This window comes from Calonectris borealis, chromosome 11, assembly GCF_964195595.1.
Source record: "Calonectris borealis chromosome 11, bCalBor7.hap1.2, whole genome shotgun sequence".
Lineage (NCBI taxonomy): Eukaryota > Metazoa > Chordata > Aves > Procellariiformes > Procellariidae > Calonectris > Calonectris borealis.
The window spans coordinates 8,173,554-8,197,690 of record NC_134322.1 but is presented as its reverse complement, the minus strand read 5'-3'; the positions used below and the strand labels follow the sequence as shown (position 1 = coordinate 8,197,690).

At 40.9% G+C, this 24,137-nt stretch overlaps 1 protein-coding gene across 1 annotated transcript in view; it reads right to left on the bottom strand.

The window, feature by feature from the left end:
• Positions 1-24,137, bottom strand: part of AGBL1 (AGBL carboxypeptidase 1) — a 296,923-nt gene that overhangs the window by 199,889 nt on the left and 72,897 nt on the right. The window contains exons 8-16 of the mRNA XM_075159559.1: positions 22,376-22,541; positions 21,324-21,397; positions 18,508-18,624; positions 16,913-17,514; positions 14,847-14,930; positions 13,707-13,793; positions 13,186-13,334; positions 9,764-9,851; positions 1,624-1,768 (exon numbers count right to left, since the gene is read on the bottom strand). Coding sequence (XP_075015660.1) covers positions 1,624-1,768; positions 9,764-9,851; positions 13,186-13,334; positions 13,707-13,793; positions 14,847-14,930; positions 16,913-17,514; positions 18,508-18,624; positions 21,324-21,397; positions 22,376-22,541 — 1,512 coding nt within the window. The remainder of the gene's footprint in view (positions 1-1,623; positions 1,769-9,763; positions 9,852-13,185; positions 13,335-13,706; positions 13,794-14,846; positions 14,931-16,912; positions 17,515-18,507; positions 18,625-21,323; positions 21,398-22,375; positions 22,542-24,137) is intronic.

Here is a 24,137-nt window from a genome sequence, read left to right as displayed (position 1 = left end):
TGGAAATGTGTAAATTGCATTACTCAACATTTTAAATTAGTCCAAGCAAAGAAGCTTTTTAGAATTATTAGAAGCAATAGTTTTGCTTTGGCTAAAGAGCTGGACATGACAATCTATCATCTTTTCCATCCATAATTCCTATTTACCAAACTTTATGGTCCTTACTGAGTCTAAGTTCATTTGAAATTTTCCTGGGGCAAAATTCCCTTTAACTTCAATGAGCATTTTATTTGAAGAGGCAGTGAAATACTTCAAGACTTGGTCCGGCAAGTCTAGGAATAACATCTTTTTCATCTCTATTCTATTCATTCAGGAGCAGGTGAGATATTCAGGGATTCCCAGAGCATACAAACTCTCCAAGTCTCTCTTGCTTTTGTGCCAGCTGAAGATAGAAATCGATAACAGTAAAATAATGATGAGGCACTGCATTTCAGTACTAAAGTATGGTGGTGAATAAGTCCACCCCATTCCTCAGTATTGCATTTATCTTTTCCCTTGCAGCCCTTCAAGGCTATAGGTCAAACCCCACTACTGGAGCATACTCTGTTCTTCATTGATTTTGAGGAGTAACTGGTACCCATAAGCCTACTGAGAAGTGAGCTGGCAGGCATATTTTGGACTGTGAAGGCTTGACTGGCCCTCTCCCAGGTATTGGAAGCAGTTTCTTTGAACATCTATAATGGAATGCAAAGCAATGGACAAGAGACTGTTGTTTGAGTGGGAATTAATCTAAGCCTAACTATGTTGGCATGCCAAGCAGCATGGCTAGCACGTGGGAGAGGACATTGTCTCCCTTGAAAGCATAGTCTTTCATATCTGGTAATGGCAAACTGACACCATTGTAAAAAATACAGTGACCCCAAACTTCATCAACCCACACCAGCATTTATTGCCCAGAAAAAGTGCTGACGATGGAAACTAGGGAAAGAAGGAAGGGGAACTGATCTACTGGAAGTTGTGTCTTCTTTTTCAGTAACACCTTTCTCATCTTTAACGACAAAGCAAAGCTACTTCCAGAACCATTCATTTCCTTTCTTTTATCCTATCTTCCTTTCAGACCTTGGGCTCTCCTACAACAATCATAAAGAAAACACAATGGATGCATTTCCCAGAAAATTCCTTTGCCAGCCACCCCTGGCCAGAAAAGACTGTAGAAAACAAATCCTTCCCCAAGAAGCAAACTTGGTACAACTCAATAATACAATTTACACCTTAGACTTGTATTCTTTTAGTTTCTGTACTGACAGCTGGTGGGGGTGTCACAAATGCCTACTGACACTCCAACTGGTACAGAGGAAGCAGCTGACAAAGCATTCACATGAGGTCCAGCACTGTGGTATTGCTGGGTGCGGTTCTGAAAGCTGAGCTGTTACCTTCTGTCAGGAGAAGGAGCAGGCAGCTTTCACTTCTGACTTGTCATTATCTTTAACCCCCTGCTTCTCACCCCAAGCAAATGGAGACGTCTTTGATGTGCATTATCTTCTGACTGGTATAAGTGCTAATGGTTTGTACCTCAGCTTATCCCATACAAAAATTTCTCTACGCTACCTCAAAATTTCATACCCAAACCAGCTCCAAATTGTCAGGCCCATTAGCTTATCTAGGTGGACATATCAGTATTACCATCATTGTGGAATAAGTGTAGGGGTAATGGTAGGCCAGATAGCAGACATCATCTTTGTGAGGGAACTTGATGCTGAAGGTGAGCGTGTAGTAGCATTTTCCTCTCATGCCTCCTCCTGCAGCCGCACTGTAGCGGTAGTGGTTTCTGGAGAAAGAGAATGAGGAAAGTAGATGGTTATCACTTCCAGATGCACATTTGGAGCAGCCGTGAAAGAACTAAGTGTTCAGAGAAGTGTCTACTCTGAATGAGTTTTCATGTCATGCTGTAGATGGGCTCCAAACTCAACCAGTCGTTTTACCAAGACTGGGAAAGCTTCATACAAGAACAATAAATCCAATCCCAGCGATGGACAGGTACAAAAATATAACACAGTGCTAAACAACATCCAGTGACACAGCAACGCACCTACAGGATGTATGAAAGAAGGAAGGTTAGAGAAACTCCGCTAGACGGAGATGCAAACCAAGATCATGATGGGAAGTACCACTGACCAAGGTGGTACATCAGACTCAAGGGAGTCTTGGGATTCACGCAGTACACAAAGATCAGCAGGGAGTTAAGAGGCAGAACTGTGTGTGGCTGTACTGGGCACAGCAGGTTGCAGCTAGTTATGTGCTGCTGGTGGATGGGAGCACTCTCATAGGAAAATAACCATTTGTTTCATATTATGCAGGTGCAGATAAGAAGCCAGCTAATACTAGTTCATATAGCACAGTCCAGACGTATTTAAACTAATGCATTCAGCTAACACTGCTGTATTGTTTCCGACATCCAAATTATCTTGCTCAGAGAGGCAGGTACCTATTCACAGCCTGAACAATGCCATGTGAAAATATTCTGTGAAAGCCTGGAGATTCAGAAAATATGAATACCCTACCAAACCAACCATTCAGTTCCACCACAGGAAGAAAAGGGATATTCCAGGAATAAAAAAAAAAAAAAAAAAAGACATACATAAAAATATTTCAAATATCATCAAAGGCTCTTTCCTGAGTAGGAAGAGGAGGAGACTGGGTTTGGGTAGAGACTGGACACAGAGGTGAAGCGACCTCATACAGATATGCAGGTTGTGAGCTACGCAAAAAAATCCTCTCTTTTGGATCCTTCTTTTTCAAAGATTTGAGCCTCTCCCTGACAGGGAGCAGCAAGGACCAGTTGCTTCCTAAAAGATGGGGAGCTGAGCTTGATACGGAAGCCAGCAGAGCAGGGGCCTTGCCAGCCAGGGTCCCCTCCCACAGTACCTGAGCAGGTCATGCCTTGGCTAGAAAGGGCAGACACATTCAACCACGCATCCAGATCATCAGACAAGTTTGTGGTGATGAGGCAGGTCTGGGTCAAGCCAGAAGGTCTGTCCATGGGTCAGGATCCAGATCACCAGAGTTCATAGCAAAGCACAGACACAGCAGTGACTGAGCTGGAACCTCACTACACGAGAGCTCAGACAGGGACTGAGTGGCCAGGACAGAGCCTTAAATAGAGCTCAAATAGAGCTCCTGGGCCCATGGGCAGAGGGTGTGGGTCCTGGGTGAAGCTGATCAGGGTCATCGAGGTCTACTAGTGCACCCAGGCCCCTGACACTCCCTTTGTTAAAACTACAAAAATCTTAAAGTGAGCTTCTCAGTCTAGTCCCAGGACCAGATCTCTTGCAGGATAGTTATTCTGATAAAGAAATGACTTTAGGCTGGGTAAGAAAGTTTTCTTTCAGCAGAGGTGAAGAGACAATTCATGCACTTTAGGGAGAAGCCTCACAGCAAATCGCATCCATAAATACATTTCAAACAATATTTTTCCCACATTGCACCAATTATGCTGTTGCCGAACCTTCTGATTCCAAAGGACTGTGAAGTTTCTTTGACAAATGTTATCATCAATGTTGCATTAAAATGCAAAATAGAAGAGGCAACCAAAAGATGCAATTTCAGCTCCTGAAATTTACAATACCAGTTTATTTGGCTGCTGTTCATTTTTATTCAAAAGGGGTGGAAAGAAAAAATAATTATTCTTGTCAAATTCTCCAAAATAATCAGCTCTTTTTCATAAAGATGACACAATACGATGCTGCTGGGTTTTCACCTGAATTTAATAGTTAGGAATGGTGGGTGAGTGACTGGATCAATAGATAGTACAGAAACACTGAGCCACAGTGACAAACTGAAAAGCTTATGATTTTATTCACAGCTGAACCCTTCACCCCGACGTTTCTTTTGCAAATAAACCACCTTAATATTGCAAAAAGAGACTCAGAAAAAAAAAATGCAATGAACCCACAAATATAGAAATATCTACTTAGCTATTATATATGTATTTCAGTGGATGCAGGATTTGAGTCTTTTTTCTTTTTTTTTTTTTTTTTTTTTTTTTTAAGTCAAGACAATGACATTTAATCTAGTTCCTGTTAATTTTGGCAGTGAAGGATAATTAAGAACCATTTATTATATAGTGTATAGGGAAAGTACTCATCTCCATAGCCTCTGTTATATTCAGTGTCACTTGGATGATTAGATGACCTTATTCATAAAGAACTGTCACAAGTTCTGAGTGCTGAGATCTTCTGAGTCCTCCCCTCCATATTCACATTTGTAGTCAGAGGTGTGGGAGGAAGCAGGTCTTTGTGGGCAGATACTGCCTAAATATCTTACATAGACATTGGGGAAAGTATTCCCACCTGTCCCTAATGCTCTAGTAAAGGCTTTTCCCTCTGTAGTCTGTAATTGTGCAGCCAAAAATATCTCTTCTGTCTAAAATGCCACTTAACCCAGAGGTTTTGCATCTCTGACCTTGATGCTACGCTAGTCGTCAATGGTCCTTACTCCTGACAGTGCTCAGATCGCATGATCCTGAGGGTACCAATACACAGTGCTCTCACTGAACTGCTTAGCAGCACATTTTGTTCTTTTTTGGAGCACTTCTGCAGTTCCAGCAAACTGCCTGTCCAGAACGGATATTTCCAGACTTTTGAATCACTTCTTGACACCTGCTTCAATCTACAGCAAACTATCTGGTGGTAACAGGAAGTTCACAAGCGGCTTTGTGAGGCTTCAATATTCTTCGCTCATGCATTACAGAGAAAAACCACCTGTGAGTAAGCAGTGTAAATGATCATGTATTCCTGCTGCATATAATCTGATCTCCTCACAATCCATCATACAATGCAGTAGCTCTAAATCTTTTTAAAAGAAACCTTAAAAAAAAAAAAAAAAAGCATTTTTCTTCCTTGCCTCCCTCTCCTCCTACTGCTGTCACTCCAAGATAGCTCTATTGCCTCCATGTTCCTTCACCAGCCTGATAGTTTTTCTTCCTCATCCCTTTTTCATCACAACACTCTACCATACCAGCATGAAGCCCAAATTAACAAGCAAGGAAGAGGGAAGGAAAAAAAGACCCTAGCAACATCTGGTCCTCACTACCTTATTTGTGTTCTCTTTCAAAAAATGTTCATAAAATCTCATATGCTCTCTAGAAACTAATACGCTGATTATTAGAAAGAAAATAAGAGACCAAAGGGTGGGGGTTTTAATCAGCATGCAAGCTGTATCTACTGTGCCTTTCGGTCACTTTGTAATAGTTAAATCATTTTGCTTGCTGTTCTTCAGAAATAATGTACAGGTAGTATATTTCTAGCATAGCTGTGAGGGAAAGTTAATTAGTAATAATTATAATACTACTTATCACTTACTCTGCACAATAATTTTTTGAGCTTAGAAGACCTTTGCAAGCATTATCTAATTAAAACTCGCTTCCCATTTATCTATTCCCATTCTTTGAGTGGCGGATATGTGACTAATTTTCCATCCTTCATAAATGGGGAACTGAGACACAGACAGGTGAAGCCACTTAGCCAAAGACACAGGTAGGTCAGTGAAGGAGCTGGATTGTAACCCAGGAATTCAAAAGCACCAAGCAATACAAGAACAACATCTCTTGGTCATCTCATCTTTAGTCTTCCTGGCTGCAGCATTCCGTATAGTACAAAACACTGGCAAGTGATGGAATATGGCATTGTATCAGCTTAGACTATAATGGCAGAAGAAAATATCAATATTCCAGATTTCTAGGCCATTTCAAAACAGAGTCCAAATGGGGAGTAAACTATTTATCACTTCTAATCTGCTGATGCACTCCCTTTGTCCAAAATCCTTCTACCACCCGGAGTCTGGTGTCCTCATTTTACACGCCCTGACCTTCTTAGATCTCTAAGTGTGGCTGCTAAGTGCAATATGCTTTAGTAACACCTTGGTTCATACCATAAAAAAAGCAATACTTAACAATTTACAGGGCATGGCTGTTATTTTGGAGTCTGCCACATTGGAAACTGGAAAATGCACAACACTACTTCCCTTTCAAGGGCCAAATCCATGTTAAGGCATCTTTATTGTCAAGATTGCAGGCAGAATCCCAGCCGAAGCGGAATATTCCCACAGCCATCTTGCTATTATGGCCTCTAGTCATATTGCAAAGGTCAGGTGCTCTCAGCCCTTTCTTGTAGATATTAGAACTGAGAAGTGACCTGCTATTGCTATGATGATGATTTAATCTAATGTGATTATAAAGATGCTGAAGAGAAAAGAGAAGACCTAGTTTTGACACTGCTGTGATCACCAAACAGCCAAGTCTTTAGTGATGATGTGAGAACAAAACACTCTGTGTACCTCATTACTATCTATGAACTGAGTATTGTCTGGAAAAGCTGGAGGTTGGATAATATGCTTAGAATGAGCCGTAAAACCAAAGGCACAAGCACATTGTCACCAATTCAGCATGCTGCCATTGTTCCTTAAATAATTTGCTGGAAAGGAGTATTATTCAGCACATAAAAGCTGCCAAGACAGCAAGTGAATTAGATGATCTTATAGTAACTGCAACTCTGTTTATCATGGGTGTATCCTGTCACTTCATGGAGAGGCAATAAAATAGAGCAGAAGTGTCACTCAGCTTCCTTTTGACAAGAGCACTGCTAATATTCTCCGTAACATAAAAACTCTCGTGAGACATATGGGAAAGGTACGCGATGACAGAGCTGTGCCACAACATTCATCTTTATGAGTGAACTATCCCATCTTCAGTGAAGATGAATGTCAGCAAAGATCAGCCAACGTGCATCACCCAAACATCTTGCGAATGTGCCTTTCCTCCCACTGTCCTTCAGCTCAGAGGTTGCTCTCAATAAAAGCCCTGCTGCAAAAGCAATTAAGGACATCTTTGAGTTCCTCCTTATTTTTGTAAGTATATCACTCTTTTCCCATATTTATGAATAACTCCTGGCAAAAGTAATTAGATGAGGTTCCCTTCAAAATGTGCCAGTCCCACCCCAGGGTACCTGTGACCAGGGTGAACAGAAATGAAGCGAGCTCTTTCCCCAAAACACAAGCAGCATGATATCACTATAACAATCCCATCTCCTCCTATTCTGAGCCAAAGTCTGAGCAACCCCAAACATACTTCCTTCACATTCCCTCCCACATGCAAGTTCTCATGACTGGGAATCTCTTCTATAATCACTGAAACAAAAAGATTAGAGTTTCAGTAGTGGTGAAAGTGCATATATGTGTATGTGCATTCTTGTATGTACAAAAACATACAGGTGTAAACCTGGAATAAACAGTAAATGAGACAGACAACAAGTAGTTATCCTAGATGAATATGTTGACATAGAACTCAATATACAGTTAGAAAACACAGAATATTCCAAATCAATACAACTCCGTTCTCTCACATATTCTGAACAAGAATCTGATTACAAGCTTAATTGTACAATCATGGCTTAACCTCGGAAGTCAGCTGCTGTTTAATCACTGCATAATAACTGCCTTGTTAATGACATGTGAAGCCACTGCTATGGTAATCAGCGCATAAAGTTTGCCCAACCAGAAGCCCATACTCACAGAAGCCAGAGGTTACAGGCATGCGAAAGGAAGCCACTGCACCACAGTACTTTAGCTCTTGAGGCAGAAAAGGTTAGGTGAATAAAGATTAGTGAAGAGTACTTGGAACAAAATAAAATAGCTACTCAAATTGCTACAGACATGATGCCAGGTTGAGAGAGGGTAATCTGAGCCTTCAGCACCGCACCGCCCCCGCAAAAGAGGAAAAAAAAAGAAAAAGAAAAAAAAAGAGATTACAACAGATACTTAGGATGACTTGGAATTTTTTTGTATCAACACAAGTTTGAGGCTCTGCTACTTCTGGAAGGCAGCCCACTGTCATTGTTTGGGTTTACTGTCTCATCAAATCCACTTGTGAACATAGCCACCTCTGAACCTAACAGCAAAATCGTGAACTGCAACACAAATATAATTTCTCACAAAGAGAAAGCCCCTTATTTCACATCAGTTGCTAAAATCAGCCTCAGCACATGAGTTCATGAAGAAAGGAGTACCATTGAGAACATCAGAAAAGTTTAGCTCTGCCCTGAGAGCACTACTTACTATGCCAGACAATTATCATTACTGTTAATTGTGTTAACACCTTTTGTTTTCTTGTATTTCCCTGCCGGTCTACAGTCATTGGGTATCTCAAACCCTGTGTTTCAACTGCAAGGTATTAGGGGCAAGGACCAGACTTTTGGTTTGTTGATACAGTGCCTAATGCAGGACCCATAGGGTCCGGAGACACCGAGGCATTTTGGTGATGCGAATTGGTGAATCATCATAGAAAAAATAATTAGAAGAACAACAACAAAAAAAAAAAATAGGGAAAACTTGTCACTCAGGCATTCTCAGCCCCAGCTTTCAGGTCATGACAAGTAAGACTAGGATAAAATACTTAATTAACACCAAATGCTGAGTAGTTGGTTACAAAGTATGTGAACTTCACCCATAATGCTCTACCAGTTCATCCTCAACATATGACCTCTTTTTTCCAGTGCAGGGCTCCTCTTCCTGCTTGCACCACCCCAGGCTGCATCATTCCCAGACATCCCACTCACAGGCACCCAACCAAATGCATTTACTCACACCTGTAATTTTCTTACTTGTTCTATTCTGTCCCCCAGCCTTCAACTCTGCACAGATTTTCTAACCCAAAACATACCAATTACCCTAGTCCTGAAAACCCTTTCAATCATCATCATTAAAATAATTAATATGTGTTGTGGATAACATTTTGGAAGTCTTGAGAAAGTAAAGCAGGGTTCATTCAACCTACTGAAACCCCAAGCTCTGCACTTGCCTCCTTTGACTTTAATAACCAGAATGAATCAGGGATCAGTTTTCTGCATGAAGATGAGATACCTGGGTAAGAATGTTTCTCATACGAGCCAAGCTCCAGCTCAGATATAAGTTAAAGATGAGACTGATCTAGTGTTTTTCTTCTGAGGTGCTGACACACTGCAGAAACAGCCTGAAACAGGGAACTTTCATATATATCAGCCCTGAGCTTGTCAGAACTCCTTTACAGCACTGTTGCCTGGCCCCAGTAGAAAGATAAAAGTTCCTGTATGACAGTGAGTAAAGCTAATCCCTACTGTTACTGCTATCAGGACAATGTCTATAACAGTGCCACGGTGCCAATAAGTGTGGTCCACAGAGCAGTTTGCCTTCTAGGATTTGAGTTCCAGCTTTGCAGAGAAGGAAAGCTGGTGAAGATAAAGTATAGAGATAGATTCACAAACAAATAAATAAATGTGTTTTTGTATATGTCTATTTCTACATATATATAAGTGTACATAGTATATATACATGTATATATATATACACAACCACACCCCAATGTATATGTTAACCCTTCTTTAGCTCCTCAGCTCCTATGTCTCTTAGAAAAGTCCATGTATGCAAAAGAAAAACAATTATTCCATCCAGCTCATTTCTTCCTGGACAGGGGAAAAAGCCAACTATACTACCTTTGTGGGTTAAGCTTCTTTGTATGCCTGCATCAGCAAGGTTTGAGCATCCTCCATTGCCTTTCCTCCTCCTTCCTCCTGGGGAAGTGAATTCTGCACATGCCCTGTTTCTCCCCAGACATCTAAGAAAGAGATCTCACTTGTAGCTGTTTCCTGAAGCTGGAAGCACGTAACACATTGAACTAGCACCAATTGAGAGACATTTGGAACTGGTGGTCAAAGGTTAACAACATCAATACTGTTAACAGGAGGGGAACAGAGGGGAAAGGAAGCCACAAATTATTCACCAAAAATGCACTTACTTGTAGTAGCAGATATCATGGCCTGCCCGAAGCCAGCGAGGCCTGCCCTGGAGAGCTTCCTTCACTGAATACATGACCAGCTGCATCCCTACATAAAACAAGACAGTTTCAAGTGATGTGACTTCCCTGGCTGGAAAAGGCAGGGATGGGGAAGAAAAGACTAAACAAGAAGCATCATTATTTTGTCTGTGCACTCTCTACAGATAGTTTATGCAAAGTAAATACATTTCCCTAAGCCCCACGCTTTGTTCTGATATAGCCATGTCTGTACAAAAAGCACCTCCAGAAGAAATGAGCTGAATGAAATTAGAAAATAAATTATCTGACTGGCCTTTGCAAAGGAGGACTTCAAGCCGCTCTGTTTACAAACAGAGGAAGGGAAAGAAAAGAATAGGAATTGAGGTATCAACAAGATCAGTAATTTGGTTAGTCCAATATTTTATGCTTGGCTGCACCATTATTGAATACTTAATCCTACCACAGCATTAGAGAGCTGCGGTGCATCCAGTACAGTACCTTCAGAAAGTAGCAAGCAAAACTAGAGGAAGGTTTTAAACTTGCCATTAGACCTAAATAATACAAATGTGTCATAAATGCTGATAACGTTTGCATCCATCTCTGTACCGTATTATACCAGAAGATGACTTCTTCCTGACCTCCAAAATATTACCATTTCATGCCCCGAGGTACGAGGCTTTCTCTGATCTGAGCTGCATATACATTACTCTCAGCTCCATGAAGCCAGCCCATCTGCAGGCAGTTTTTGTATCAAATTCCTTTGCTCTCCACACCTGCCTGCTCTTTTACAGGTGTGGTGAGGATCCTGCCCTCACCACTGAAGCTCTCTGCATGGGGTGTCCCTGGCCAGGTGCTGGCGGCTGCAGGGATGGCCTCTGCCCCAGGGTGGTGCCAGCCAGCTCCAGTGGACCCAGCACCACCACAGCTGAGCCCAGCAATGTTGCTGGCGGCACTTCTATGAAAGTATATTTAAGAAAGGGAAAAACACCCTTTCAAGTATACATGCATGTTCATAAGTTGCACCCTAAGCCTTCTCTTGGCTGTTCTTGTGCTGGGAGGAGGTGATGCTTGAAAATCATTAATACTGATGACATTTCCATAAGCAGCTATTCAGTTTCCCTCCTTCCTTTGGGTTTCTCTGTTAAACTCTCCAGCGCTTTAAGAGCTGGCAAGTGTACTGGCAGAAATGCCTTTCCAGCTCACCTTTGGCCATGGTGTGGGGTAGCACTAACTAGCCTACAGGAGTAACCTCTATCTTGCTGTTTCCTGAACGAGCACTGTGAGCCATGCACAAGAAGCAATTCTATGTTTGGTTTCAGGACATGGGCCACAGTGAGTTTTGAGAGACACAAGCCTGCCCAGAAGCCCAGTTCATCAGACAAGGGGTGTGAGGCTCAGGGTCTGCAGTGCTCTCAACATCCCAAATGCCAGCTCCTGCCCTTCTCTGTAAGTCCAAAAGACACATACACCAAACTGCCTCCAAGTGATGGTTCATACTGGTTTGCCATCTCATTTTAATTAAAAAAAAAAAAAAAAATCAGTTTTTCCTTTCCAATTTCCCTATGGAAACATTCAGTTTTAGAAAACAAACACAAATCAGGCTTCTGACGAAATCCCATTATTTCCCATGGTAGAGTAAGTTAGTGGAAAAGGGGGAAGGAGAGAGATGGAGGCTGTACCTCCTGAACAGCCTGCTCCTGCTCTGCTCCTTGGCACAATTATTTCATTAAATATCCTTTTTGCCGATTTGAAAGTTACACAGTGCCATCTAACCAAGAGCAAAAGGGAAGGGAAAAAACAAAACAGATCAGTAACCAGGAACTGCAAAGTATTGCCACCCCACCCATGGCACTTTGGCACTACATCACAACTGGAAGCTTTTAGTATTATAACATGGGCATTAGCCCAGGAAAGTGCAGAGGGAATGTAGTGAATAAACAGCATCTCTTCCCAACAGTCTCTGTAAATATTATGCATGGGCTGGAAGGGGTAGCGAGCCTAGCTCAGCCAAGCCAGATAAGCTAGAGCTTCGCTGCCCTCGCAGAGCCACAGAAGTAAGCCACAGAAGAATTGCTTTAACAGCCAATCCCACGTACAAGCCATACAAAAACAAGCCACAGCTTAGCCTCCCTTCTTACAGCGGGTGGTATTTTCACATTTTTCTTCCAGATATATTTTTCATTGCACGCTTGAACGTTATGTACGATTTCAGGTGCACAAAATGAGATTATAAATGCTGACAACAGCCAAACTAGTAGATAACAAGCAACTTTCCACCAATAATAGCCAGAATCTCTAGCTATGAAGATACTGGTGGCTCTATCTGAGGTTGTATTGGGGTTTACAGTAGGACATCAACGTACTTCATTTTCAGGCTGCTACCAGACACACCACACTGAATTGTTTGGTAATTCAGGGAAGCAGAATAGGATGATAAAAAAAAAAAAATTCATTTTCATTTGGGATCTATATGAATACTTGAACTCCAGCCCTTAGGGTTAAAGAGCAAAATGCCTTATAATTCATTATGCCACTCATCCAGCCATTTTCACAAATACAAGTGACAAGTCATTCCAACTCCTAGTGCTATTTGGTTTAGGTGCATTGATCCTGAGAGAGTTCTCCTGGTGATGTCGAAGGCTGTATCCACAGGGCTTCAGAGGAATGCAAAGTCTGATATTAGGGGCTTATTAAACATTCTGAGTCAGGTCTTGAGCTGGTGTAAATTAACACAGCTCCCCGGAAACAAATAAAAAAACCAGCCTATGCCAGCTAAGAATTCAACCCACAGTCTCCATGCAGAAGAAGTAATTTCTCTTCTAAAATGGGCATTGAAAGCTGGGATTTGCCCTGCCTATTTCTGAGCAATGCCACCATCCGCTTAAACCACAGACTCTAATGGAAAAGAAATTTTTTTTATCATTAATATCAGCAGAAGTCTCAGCAGGTCTGAAGGCAGAGATGTCTTTCTGGATAAGTCCAAAGAATCATGAATATTTGTTTGAGGATTATTTACATTTATTTAAATCTTAGAAGCACTTTCCAATCCTCTGCTGCTCATTCAATTCCAACAGATGATCCTTTTTCCCCTTTCCCAACCCCAGTGTCATTCTTCCTCAGTTCTGGTCTCTAAACACAGAACAATGATTTTTTTTCCCCTGCAATTTCCCCTGAATATTGAGATCTCTCCCAGGTGTCAATATTCAGCTTACTCCTCAGTCACCCTGAGGATAGAGAAAGGTCTTTTGACAAATCTGAAGTAACTCTTTCAGTGGATTTCAGGGCAGATAAGTTTAAACTTAGTCTTCCTTATACTTATAAACATGGAATGTTCGAAACCTTTATGGCATTAAAAAGATATTCTTGTGAACAGAAGACTACCCCATTTCCCCAAAGACTCATACCATAATTAAATTGGCTATTGAGCTTCTCACAGTTGATAACGTTGAAGCGGTAGGGAAGTGCTAATTTCATATCTCGGACTTCAAAGTAGAACCACTGGTGATGCTGGTTGCTGTTCACATCTACATTCATAATTAAGTCATACTCAAACCTGTAAAAGGAAGACCAGAAAAAATGGTGGCCGTGAACACCCCACCAGTCTGCCACTGAACCCGCTGAGGACAGCGGGCTGTACAAATTCATTAACAACCTGTGAGAGTCAAAGAACACCATCAATCTCACGGTGTCCAAACACACCATTAAATACTCACACTATATTAGTCATGTCAAAACATTTTGAGTTCTGTTTTCTCACTCCTGTTACTTTCATGACATCTAGGTGTTGGAAGGCATGATAAGTTCTGCATCATATATAACCCACTCCCCTGGCTGACCCTTTCCAAACCCAGGAGAACTCCACCATTTCACGTTGTGCTCACAGGAGAAAGGCAGGTTGGGACAGAGTCGCTGCAGATGTACTTACTCACGCACTTGGATGGCTTTGCGAAGGTTTCCTGATTCAAACTTGGAGAAGAATGTCAGACAGCCTGGAGCACCTGGGCTTGAGTGACTGCAGTAAATCAAAGAAAGGATACCTATAGCAGGTTGCTTCAAAGACAAGTCTTCCCCAGCACCTTTTATATGCTTATATATGTTTTTATAATTTTTTTATAAGCAAGACCCTGAGAAGTAGTAAGAGGTGAGCAAATCCATAATCTTCGTATTCAATCCAGCATCCTTCTCTACTCTTGCTTAGTGTTTCTAAATCTTATCTTCTTTTCCTTTCCCAATACTCCCCTTTTGTCCCAGTTCATATTTACTTTCTTTATTGCAGTTACTTTCCCCACTGAATTATTCCCATTAATTTATTAATTGCACAAGGCAGGTCTATACAATCACTATACATTTACTCTTCCCTCATCTACATAGTTTCCTTCTCCTAAAGCTTATAAACCCTTAAATTCATCTTGAACAACTTCACAACTCTCTCCTACCTCACACTGTCCTTCACCATTTTTCCTCTAACTCCAAGTCACTCATCCTTCCTCTGAATGCAATTTCTTCATATTTGGGACCCTCTCAACTGCCCTGTGCTACCTCATCTCAAGGACCACAATTTCTGGTGGTCAATTCTGCACAATTAAGTTGAGCACTTAAAACAGTTCACAAGGCCAGATGTTTGTTTTCAGAAGCCTTTTATAAGTACCACACCGTACAGTCCCTCAAGCGCATTGCCAATGGGAAATGCTGCTTCAGGGTGCAGAGAGACTGCATCTGGATTCATAAGTACAATTCCCAGCATCAGCCTGCATGCTGCTGTTCCAAATCACTACATGCAATGCACACATATCCAGGGACACCATGCAGTCCCTTTGATGTAGAGATTTTCTTGTTCTATCTAAAAGGTTTTGAGGCGCTCTTGCTCCAGTGACTTCCACAATAAATCCTGTCCCCAGAGCCACGTACTAGGAATCCACTCCTCCTGTATATTTTTCCTGTTGGGCCTTTACTTCCTAGGTTATTTCGTCTATACCTTTATCAAGTTGAACAAGTTAACTGAGCTCGCTACCTAATCCAGCACTGACAGTGCCCCTGGTTACAGTACATAGTTTAAGTTACCCACCTGGGCTCGTCTAAATCAAAAACAGTTCTGCCTATCACATCACCTGGCTGGATTAAGCGGCGAACATCATCTAGTACTTTGTCCCTGGGGAGGGGAAAAAAAAAAAGCAAATTGTAATGACACTGAGAAATCTTGGTATAGGGTAATCCTGTAGAAGAAATATGAAGAGGCTTCGGAAATTCTTTTGAAGGACTGGTAAGAAAGAGGACTTCCACGCGCTAATTCCAGGTGACCTTCATGTGTGTGTGTATATATATTTTTTTTTTTTTTTTTTTAAAACCATGGAAGAGCTCCTGTTCCATTCCCATTACAACAAGTTGCCGTTTGGATTAAATGACTGATTCTGTAAAATTTTTATTCTCTACAGTATTCTGTCAAGTTTGATTTATCCCCAGTTCTTCCCAGTCAATGTCAATCTCCCAAGTGGCCAGCCTTGCCCTGTGAGGAAATATCTGCCATAACTTATAAACCTACTAGTTTGTCTCACAGTGCGTCTTGACTCTAAATCAAGCTAATTTCTAATCATTACTAAACTGAAGTTCTCTGATCCCTAAAGATGATCAAATATGGAACACCAAATTTTCTTCCTGACCTTTACAGCAATCATGGTATGCCCTGAAGCATGATATGATTATTCCCATTTTAGCTGTATGGTTACACATGTTATTGTAGTCATAAAAGCAAATCTTTTAGAGCAACAATGCAAGGAGAAAATGGTAGGGTGATTTTACCTCTAAATAAGATTTTTAGCTTTTATATTTGCTACAGAAGAATCATTATCTCTCTAGAGGTCAGAAATAAGTGGTCTTCACAAATGCCATTTGATTAGCGTTGATCAACGTTAAAGTTTAGCACAAAATCCAGTCTCTTTGGTATCTGCTAATAATTCCCTATACCACTGAAAAGAAATGTAAAGTCATTGCACACAGCCACACATGGAACAGACAAAATGGTAGCTATAAGAAGAGCTTCCTCTCCCAGCACAGCTTCAAAACACAGCTTGCCCTCATCTGAACACCTGAAATAATAAGAGAAAAGCAGCAGCCTCTAGCAGTGTGCCATAGGGGAGATCTGTTTTTATTTCTTTCTGCGTATTGCATGCCATATATGCTGCCTTCTCCTAGTAGGCTGGACAACAGGGAGGGAAAGCAGCTTGCCCTGTCCCCACTGATGCTCTCTAGCTCATAAGAGACTTCCCAGAAGCAGGTGAACATGCTAGGGAAGGAGGAGAAGCTTCTGGAGGACTCCATAGAGCAGGCAGAGAGCAAAAGGCATAGCGAGAAGGGACACAGCAGCAGAAGGGGAGACAGGGAGATTCCCGAGAACAATCTGACACAGACAGACAGCTCTGAGAGGACAGAAAGGATTGTTCCTTAAAAAGCCAGATGGGACCCGTTGTTGCACACACTAAAGGCTGGATTAAGAGCAAGACTGAAGGCAAAAACGTATCCCAAAAGGACACAGAGTCTTCTCCATCTCTAAAATGAACTTGTTCTCATTTGTGTTCTAACAAGGTCACAGATTCACAGCTCATTCTGGGTTTTGGTCTGCTTACTTTAAAGAAAAGCCACTAGTAAACCTATGTCAGAGCTTTGACCAGCTTAGAGTCCCATCACTTGCATAGGTACCTTTATCAGTAATTAGTTTAATCAAAAACAATTTGGAATATGAGATAGGGGAGTCTTTATGGATTCACAGAAGCCATAAAAATCTCACTCCGAGGTCGCCACTACCACTTTCACCTATGAGACAAAGAAAGCGACTCACAGACAAGTCACGATTCGTCCACTGACACACAGAAAGTCTATGTCAGAGATAGGAAATAAGCCTGCTGATTCCTAATCCTGTTCATAATCCAGTTAGATACCATCTTCCTTTCCTCAGGAGGAAAACCTAAATAAAATCATCCTGCTGTTTGGCTTATCTCCTTTCAACGAATCACTGCATGGTCCAAAATTCGTTCTATAACTTCCTAAAACATTCAGAGATGCGATAGTCGGAACCTACATAAAGCAGTTTGCAGCCTGACAACTCTCAGTGTGGTAATTATATTAAAGCACAATCACCTTTGAACCCCATACTTGCGCTCCAACATGGGCTTGCTGTAAGGAGGTGGCTGGTGACCCCAGAAATCAGGGAATGCCAAGTCTTTGTAGTCTGGTATGGACTTAACACATTTGGCCCTAGCTACGTAGAAGCGAGGGCTGTGGAATGGGATATCCCCTTGGTGTTTCTCCAGAAGATTTGTCACTGTGTCTGAGCTCTCCAGCCTCCCTCCAGGACTAGGATTGATTGAGGCCTCGCATTCAGGGTAAAACATTTTTTTGTACCAAGCAGCCCCTTTTGGGAGAGGACGCAAAGTAGGTGCATGACTCCTGGCTGGATCTTCCTCTTCACAGGAGTCTACATCTTGGGCTGCTTCTACAATGTCTCTCTTGTCATTGATCGGATCCCATCTGCATTTCTCCTTCTTTGTCCAGCTCTGCAGTGGGACTTTGAAATCCTTTTTCTGTGGATCTGGTCCCATCTCTATGACACTTTGGTTTCTCCATCTGTAGTTTGGATGTTTCAGAGAAGTAGCACTTGGAATGAAATGAGAGGGAGTAGAGAGAAGACTCTCAGTCCTGTCCTCCAACCTCTTCTCTTCCTCAGATTCTGATTCAAGCTCCTTTAAATTTAAAAAGCAGAAGAAATTAAAAGAAACTAAAGACAGATTGTGCCTCTTTCCAGAGGAAACCTTTCAAGGAAGAAAGAAAATATTTACAAATCTCCCAAAACGATACTCATCCAATAAGACAGCCAGAGTAAAATCAGCCCATGGACCACCTGCCAGAATTTCTTTATCCACAAAGCTGTTTCAACAGTAGTCCTCAGAAACTAAAAGGATCAGACTGAGTCATCTGGGTGAGTCATCTCCAACCAAAGCTGATTGTTCTAACAAATTAGGGAAGATAATTCGCAAGGCATGTTTTTTAGAATATAAATGTTACAGCAAGGTAAAGGAGGCCAATCTGTCATGCAAAACTCCACCCCTGCCTTCATGCAAGTGCATAAATTAATCCCGTTTGGCTACTTATGGTCATAATAAATGTCACAGCATTGCATCTACATGAGATACATTAAGCCAGTTGTCCTTTCCAGATTCATATTTGAATCACGGCTTTCAGCTCTCCTAAATTTCAAGACTTGTAATGAGTGCAATACTCCTCTTCATTTCTTGTCCCAAACTGCAACAGAACAATGATTTGAACTGTGCATTTAACTCAGCGGCAGTGCAATCTTCTCCATCACTTCCTTCAAAACACTAGTTGACAGTATTTATTTTCCACATCTCATTCTGATCTTGATATTGCGCTTGAAATTGCCAGCAAGGATACAAATTATTATTTGACAGATTTCTCATGTGGCAATTGATTCAACAGTGCTTAGTTAATCCATACCCAGCCAAATGTGCACCAAACATCACTCCCTCTATATCACTCTTGATTCACACCAATAAACTATAGTAAAAAGTCTTAATCCTTGTTTTTCCAATCCTATAAGACATCTAGGTTTCTTTTTGCAATAGCCTTGTCTAGTTATCTCTTGTCAGTACTCCCTTTCAAGTGTTTCTTAAACTCTTGTATATTCACAAATAAAGGAAGCCGCACTATAATAGTACCTGAAAGTTATGGGAAAGTTCTGGACACATTGCTTCATATTGTCCAAGCTCTTCCTCTGGCCGATCAAGCACTGACCTTGACCTCAATTTGTTCACATCTGTCTCCAAGTCATAATCCTACAAATGCAGAATTAGAAAAGCATGTGTATTAAACATGCCCCACAAGATGACTCTTGAAGTAAAATTTTGCATAACACCCTTGATTTCTAATGCCATCACACTCATTTAATGCGTCCTATAACTGTTCTTCCAATACTCATGAAGGCTGTTAAAGTCATTTTATGAAATGGAAAATAGAGGCACAAGAGGAAAGACTACATTGTGAAAAAGGGGAATTTGATGTTTTGGTATTTGAGTACTCAAGTAGAGATACCATGAAAAGATGGTTTCAAAAAACCATCAAGACTGAAACTTGAACCTTTTTATAAGCACCTCAGCTTGGGAGGTTTCAGAATAAGAGACACCAACAACTACTAGTTACCTGAGCATATCATCCATTCCCTTCCTTATGTTGCATAAACCAGTAGGCACAGGTTCTCAAGATATAATTGGTAATACTCTGATTCAAAGAAACAATAATTAAATAAATGTATATTTAGCAAGAAAATTCTCAAAGTATATCAAAGCCAAAATTGTGCTCACAGGCCAGCAGCAAAATTGGAAAGCTTGACACTTCTACCTTTGATTTAGACAACCACATGGTTTCTCTGAGTGCCTACCAATCAAACTGAAAGGCCCACGTCTGTATCATTGAACTTGCAGGCACCAATTGCTTATATTTTATTTTTATCTCTCAATGCTGCTTGTAAAAATCTGTGAAGCTCTTGGCCAATCCATCTTCTGTACTCTCCAACTTGATATTTTTATATGAAAAAAGCTTTTTAGATCTCAACCATCAGCAAATCAAGGACAAGAACCATATCTGAAACTTTCACAGTCGAAGGCAACTGTGCATTGATGTGCAACCTCCTCCATGTCAGATACGAGAACCAAAACCGGACTGTGTCAAACATTCAGTCATTGCGTAAGAAACCAGGAAAAGATGGGGCAAGAGGGGAGGATGGCATTACACCACAGCATCATTCAGATAATTCAACATGTCATTAGTAAGTATGCCCCACCAGATGCCAGCAAAGAAGTGATTTGCTCCTGATAAATAGACTTCTGAAGCTGTTATCAAAAGAAAAAAAAAATTGCCTGAATGCAAAAGTGTCCATGGCATTTCCAACCCTGAGCCACACTTGTATCGCAAAGCAGAGTTTGAACTGTTGTTTGGGCCTAGTTGAAAAGACAACGAAGAGCTGTACAGAGTATAAGGTCTGTTTAAAAGGATTTGCCACTAACAGCATAATGATGCATAAGCAGCTTCAAACTTGCTGAAGATTTGGGTCGAGAAGGATAAATGGTTGATGTGAAGGTTTTGATTTTCATAGAACTGTCTGAACAGTTACTGATGGAAATGTAGAGCCGAGTTTCAGTTTGGTTGGTGTTACTGGTATGCATGGATATGCGTTATGTAGCTGTGAAAATGTTTGTAAATCACATCAATACCCGGAAACATTGTGCAAATAATCTCTCATATGATAAAGGTAAACTGAAAGTTCATTATCCATTCCCTGCTTGCTTTCCCTTTAGAAAGATTTGTCATGGGAGATATATGACCAGCACACCAGAAAAACAGTACTTAAAACTCATATTCAGAGCAAGCTCTTAGGCAAAAAAAAAAACCAAAACTGCTTACATCTACTTGGTAAATCCTTATGAATAATGAAATAGTTCAGAGGCATATAGGATCTGTTTCTGAATGAATAACTAATTAAAGAAGGAGATAAATTGACTATGAACCTTATTCCTAATGAGTATCTTGACGAGCTCTAATATTCAGATAAAAACAGCCAGACAGGGGCAAGTTAGGACACTGAGCTAATGTGTGTGGGTTTTTTAACTTCCTTTTTTCATTGGGTGACATCAGTTTAATACTTGAGGAGAAAAAGACAGGGCAAGTAATAAAAACGCCCTTCCACAGAAGTCTCAATCATATCTAATTAGACTGCATTTGCAATTTCATTTCTTTAATTTGCCTTTCCAAACCACTTTATGTGGATAAGACTTATTATCGGCATTCACTACTTCATATTTGCATATGTGCTTGTATGTATTTTCACAACAAAAAAGTTTGCACTCTCATCCTCAGCTGGTAGGGTTTGGTTATTTTTGCCAGTTAGGTCATGACAGGGAGAGTGCAAAGGGAGAAGTTAGAAAAGTATTGAATAATTCATTGTATTATTTGTCTGTGTGCAGCAGCAAATAAAGAAGGAATATAGGTTCAAATGGCCCAGCTGCGGCTTAACAGAACTAACCTTTTTCTTAGGGTACACAGCCCAACTATGCTCTGATATGGGAAGAAAGAGAGGGTTAGTCTTTCCTAGATGATAATTCCCCTACTAAGTGCCATTTCTGGTCTACACCTAGAGGAATCAAAGATCCATCATTTACCCCTGACTGTGCATGTGATTCTAATAGTCACTGGTCAGTCTTTCTGCAGGAACAGAGAAGTCACCAAATCCGCACCATCCTGGGTGACAAGCATGGCAATTAATAAGATAAATGCAGGGGACTCTCTTCAGTGAAAGTCAGTGCTTTCTCTTTTTCTTCTTTCAAGTATCCTTCTATTATTCATGCAGTGTATTTATGTGGGACCACATGCATATCTACATTCTCTGCTTAGACGGCTTATCAGCATGTCAAAATGGACAATGAAAAGTTTTACTTTCCAGTATGTGGATGATTAAGGAAACTGTGGCTCATATACCTACTTCCTCCTTACTCTCCACATCCTCATTATCCAGGTCTTTTTCAGCCTCTTCCTCTCCATCACTTTCATAGTCACCTGCAGAAGTAGAAAAGAGATAGAGGCAAAGGTGTTCAACCTAATATTCCTCTCAGACCCTCCACAGAAACATGTGCAATCTCTTCTGTGTGTGCCACACGCCTTCAAACTAGAACCCACCACAACGCTGATTAAAGCAGATCCCATTCGTTAATCTAGTATAAATGAACTTGGCACTAAATCTCCCACTTTTTAAAGCTCTGTTCTCTTGGACTCGAGCACTGCCTTTCAAAACCATGACAAATGTCACCATGATATGGATCCAACTCGTATTACAAAGCAATACAGAGATTTTCTGCTTGGCTGCAATGATATCACAGGATGCTTTTAATCTATATTATCTAAATTAGGGTGTTTTACTGCTATCATCATTAGAGTATTTGAGCATCTTCCACATGAAACTGAAAGCAACAGAGAAATTGCCTGTGTGTATCATGGAGTCTGCCATTTCTCCTTTTCTGTGGAGTGGCTATCCTGCCTGTGCTTAAGTTCTGCTTTTTAGCAAGTGCTCACATCTTTTACTCATGCAGCATGACTGCTATCTGCTTTTATTTTAGAAAGGAAAAAGGATAACAATTCCTGCAATTCTTTACCGAAAAAGCTGCAGGGCAGTGTTCCCCCCAAACAGTCATGCACAGGCATTGTCTCTCCCTCTCCCTCTCTGTTGTGGAGCAATAGCATCTCCAGCCTCTGCCATGCCCACTCTGTTCCATTAATTTTTGGGTAATAGAAGGATTTTTTTTTTCCTTTTCCTTGTTCCTTTTAATCTTCTCTCATTTATTCTCCAAACAGAGTCTCCAAGCTTCAGGAAGACCTGGGAGTAGTTTCATCTCTATTAAGTGACCCTGTAGGCCACCGGGTTAATTTTAACTGTAAACCTCAGGACAAGGCTGCCAAGACTCCCTTCCTCAGATCCCACATTTAATTCTCACGCCATGCTCCTTTTCCTCCTACTGAACTCACCCTTCAGCCATTTACCTTCAGATCCCTCACATGGAGGTTCAGCCTTGGCGTTCCCAGGAAGAGGGAAGAAATAGGAACTTCTTACTGTCGCCACAGGCAGAGACTCCTTGGGGTAGCACTTTCTCAGAATCTGAATCACAGTGTTTACGATAGGATCCAGATTTTTGCAAGATAAACAGTCCTAGGAACCAAAGGAGAAGAAAGTTAAGAATTGTCTCTTACAATTGTCCTGCCTATTACACACAATCCCCCAGAACAGAGACACTTTTCTGATTGGAATATGAAATCTTTATATTTATGGCTTTTTTTTTTCTGCTCCTCCCTCTTTTTTTTTTCCTTTTCTCCTTCTTACCATTAAAGAAATATGCCCAGAACAGCAAGAACTCAAGTTCTTGCAGTCCGTTTCTTACAGAAATACAGGCTAGCATGGACCTCAGGGGACTCCCACTGATGCATGTCATTTAGAAGACACAGCATCCCCTAGCTCTGCTCTAAGACATTTTAGTCGGTATATTGAAGGAAGGCATGATAGTAGCATAAGCTAAAATATTCTAGCTAAGATAAGTAACAGTAGCACTGAAAAGATATGTTCTTTAATATGGATTAAAAAAACCCTGCAGGGAGCCCATGTATATATTTTGGCTGCCAACGCATGCCAAAATCTGTGCTTCTGTGTCTTCACCACAACTATACCCAGAGCTATCATGCCAAAACTAACAGAGGTAAGCTAGCACAATTACACCACTGATTCACTATACTTAGTGTGTACACAATGTATACTCAAAGAGAGCATTCCCATTGTACTCTATTCTATATGGTTAAGCATTAGGCCCAATAGTTAGTCCGAAAGATCACTATATATTATGTAGTCATAAACTATTGAATTCCTGCAGTATCCCACATTTTCTACTTCTATAATCCAGAGTAGGAATTAGAAGTGTAAGGAGCTGTGAGAGCCCAAATGCACTTTGAGAACATAGAATATTTTTGTATTTTTATTACCATGCTATGCAAGTGAACTCCTTGGTCTTTTGTGGCAAAGAGAACAAAAAAACCCCGCACAGAACTAAAAGCAAAGACCCCCTGGGAGATCATAGTAGGTGTATGTCTTCAATACAAGAGACAGGGAATTTGGATAAGCAAATTGCAGCTGCTGCACAAAGGTGAAGTTGTTAAAAACTGATAGGTGCGACGCTCAGAAAACCAAGCCTTCAGATTTCCCCAAGTACAGCACATCTATACTGCAGATTAGTCAGAGAGATTGACTAATCAATGTAGTATCCAGCCTAAGTTCACAAGTTGTACTGTGCCTATCAGCATGCTATCTTTAGTGGCTTGGGACTAAGACTTAGCTCATCAGAATAGGAATGCAAGTCAAATAAGCAGCATGAATGTGTTATAAGGCAAAAGAAGAATATTACAATACATTTTAATACCATTTAATATTTTCACATTCCTTCAAACAAAATGGAACAGCCCAGAGGGCAGAATAGATACTTTGTGCCATTGTCTGACAGCCCGTAGTTAGGATTTGGGCTGGACAAAAAAAAAAAAATATTCAGCAGAACCAGGAAGGTGATCAAAGAACATAACAAAGTACTTTATTATAATCAGGAACAGGAAAACGGCTGGTATTGGGTTTGTTTTGGTTGTACAGGATTTTATTCTGTTTTCTCATGTATGATTGAACAGCATTATAAGATTCAGTAGGATTAACCAGGATTCCTGTAGGGAGGCTAGAAAAAAATCATCTAAAGCTGACATGCTTACAAGACTC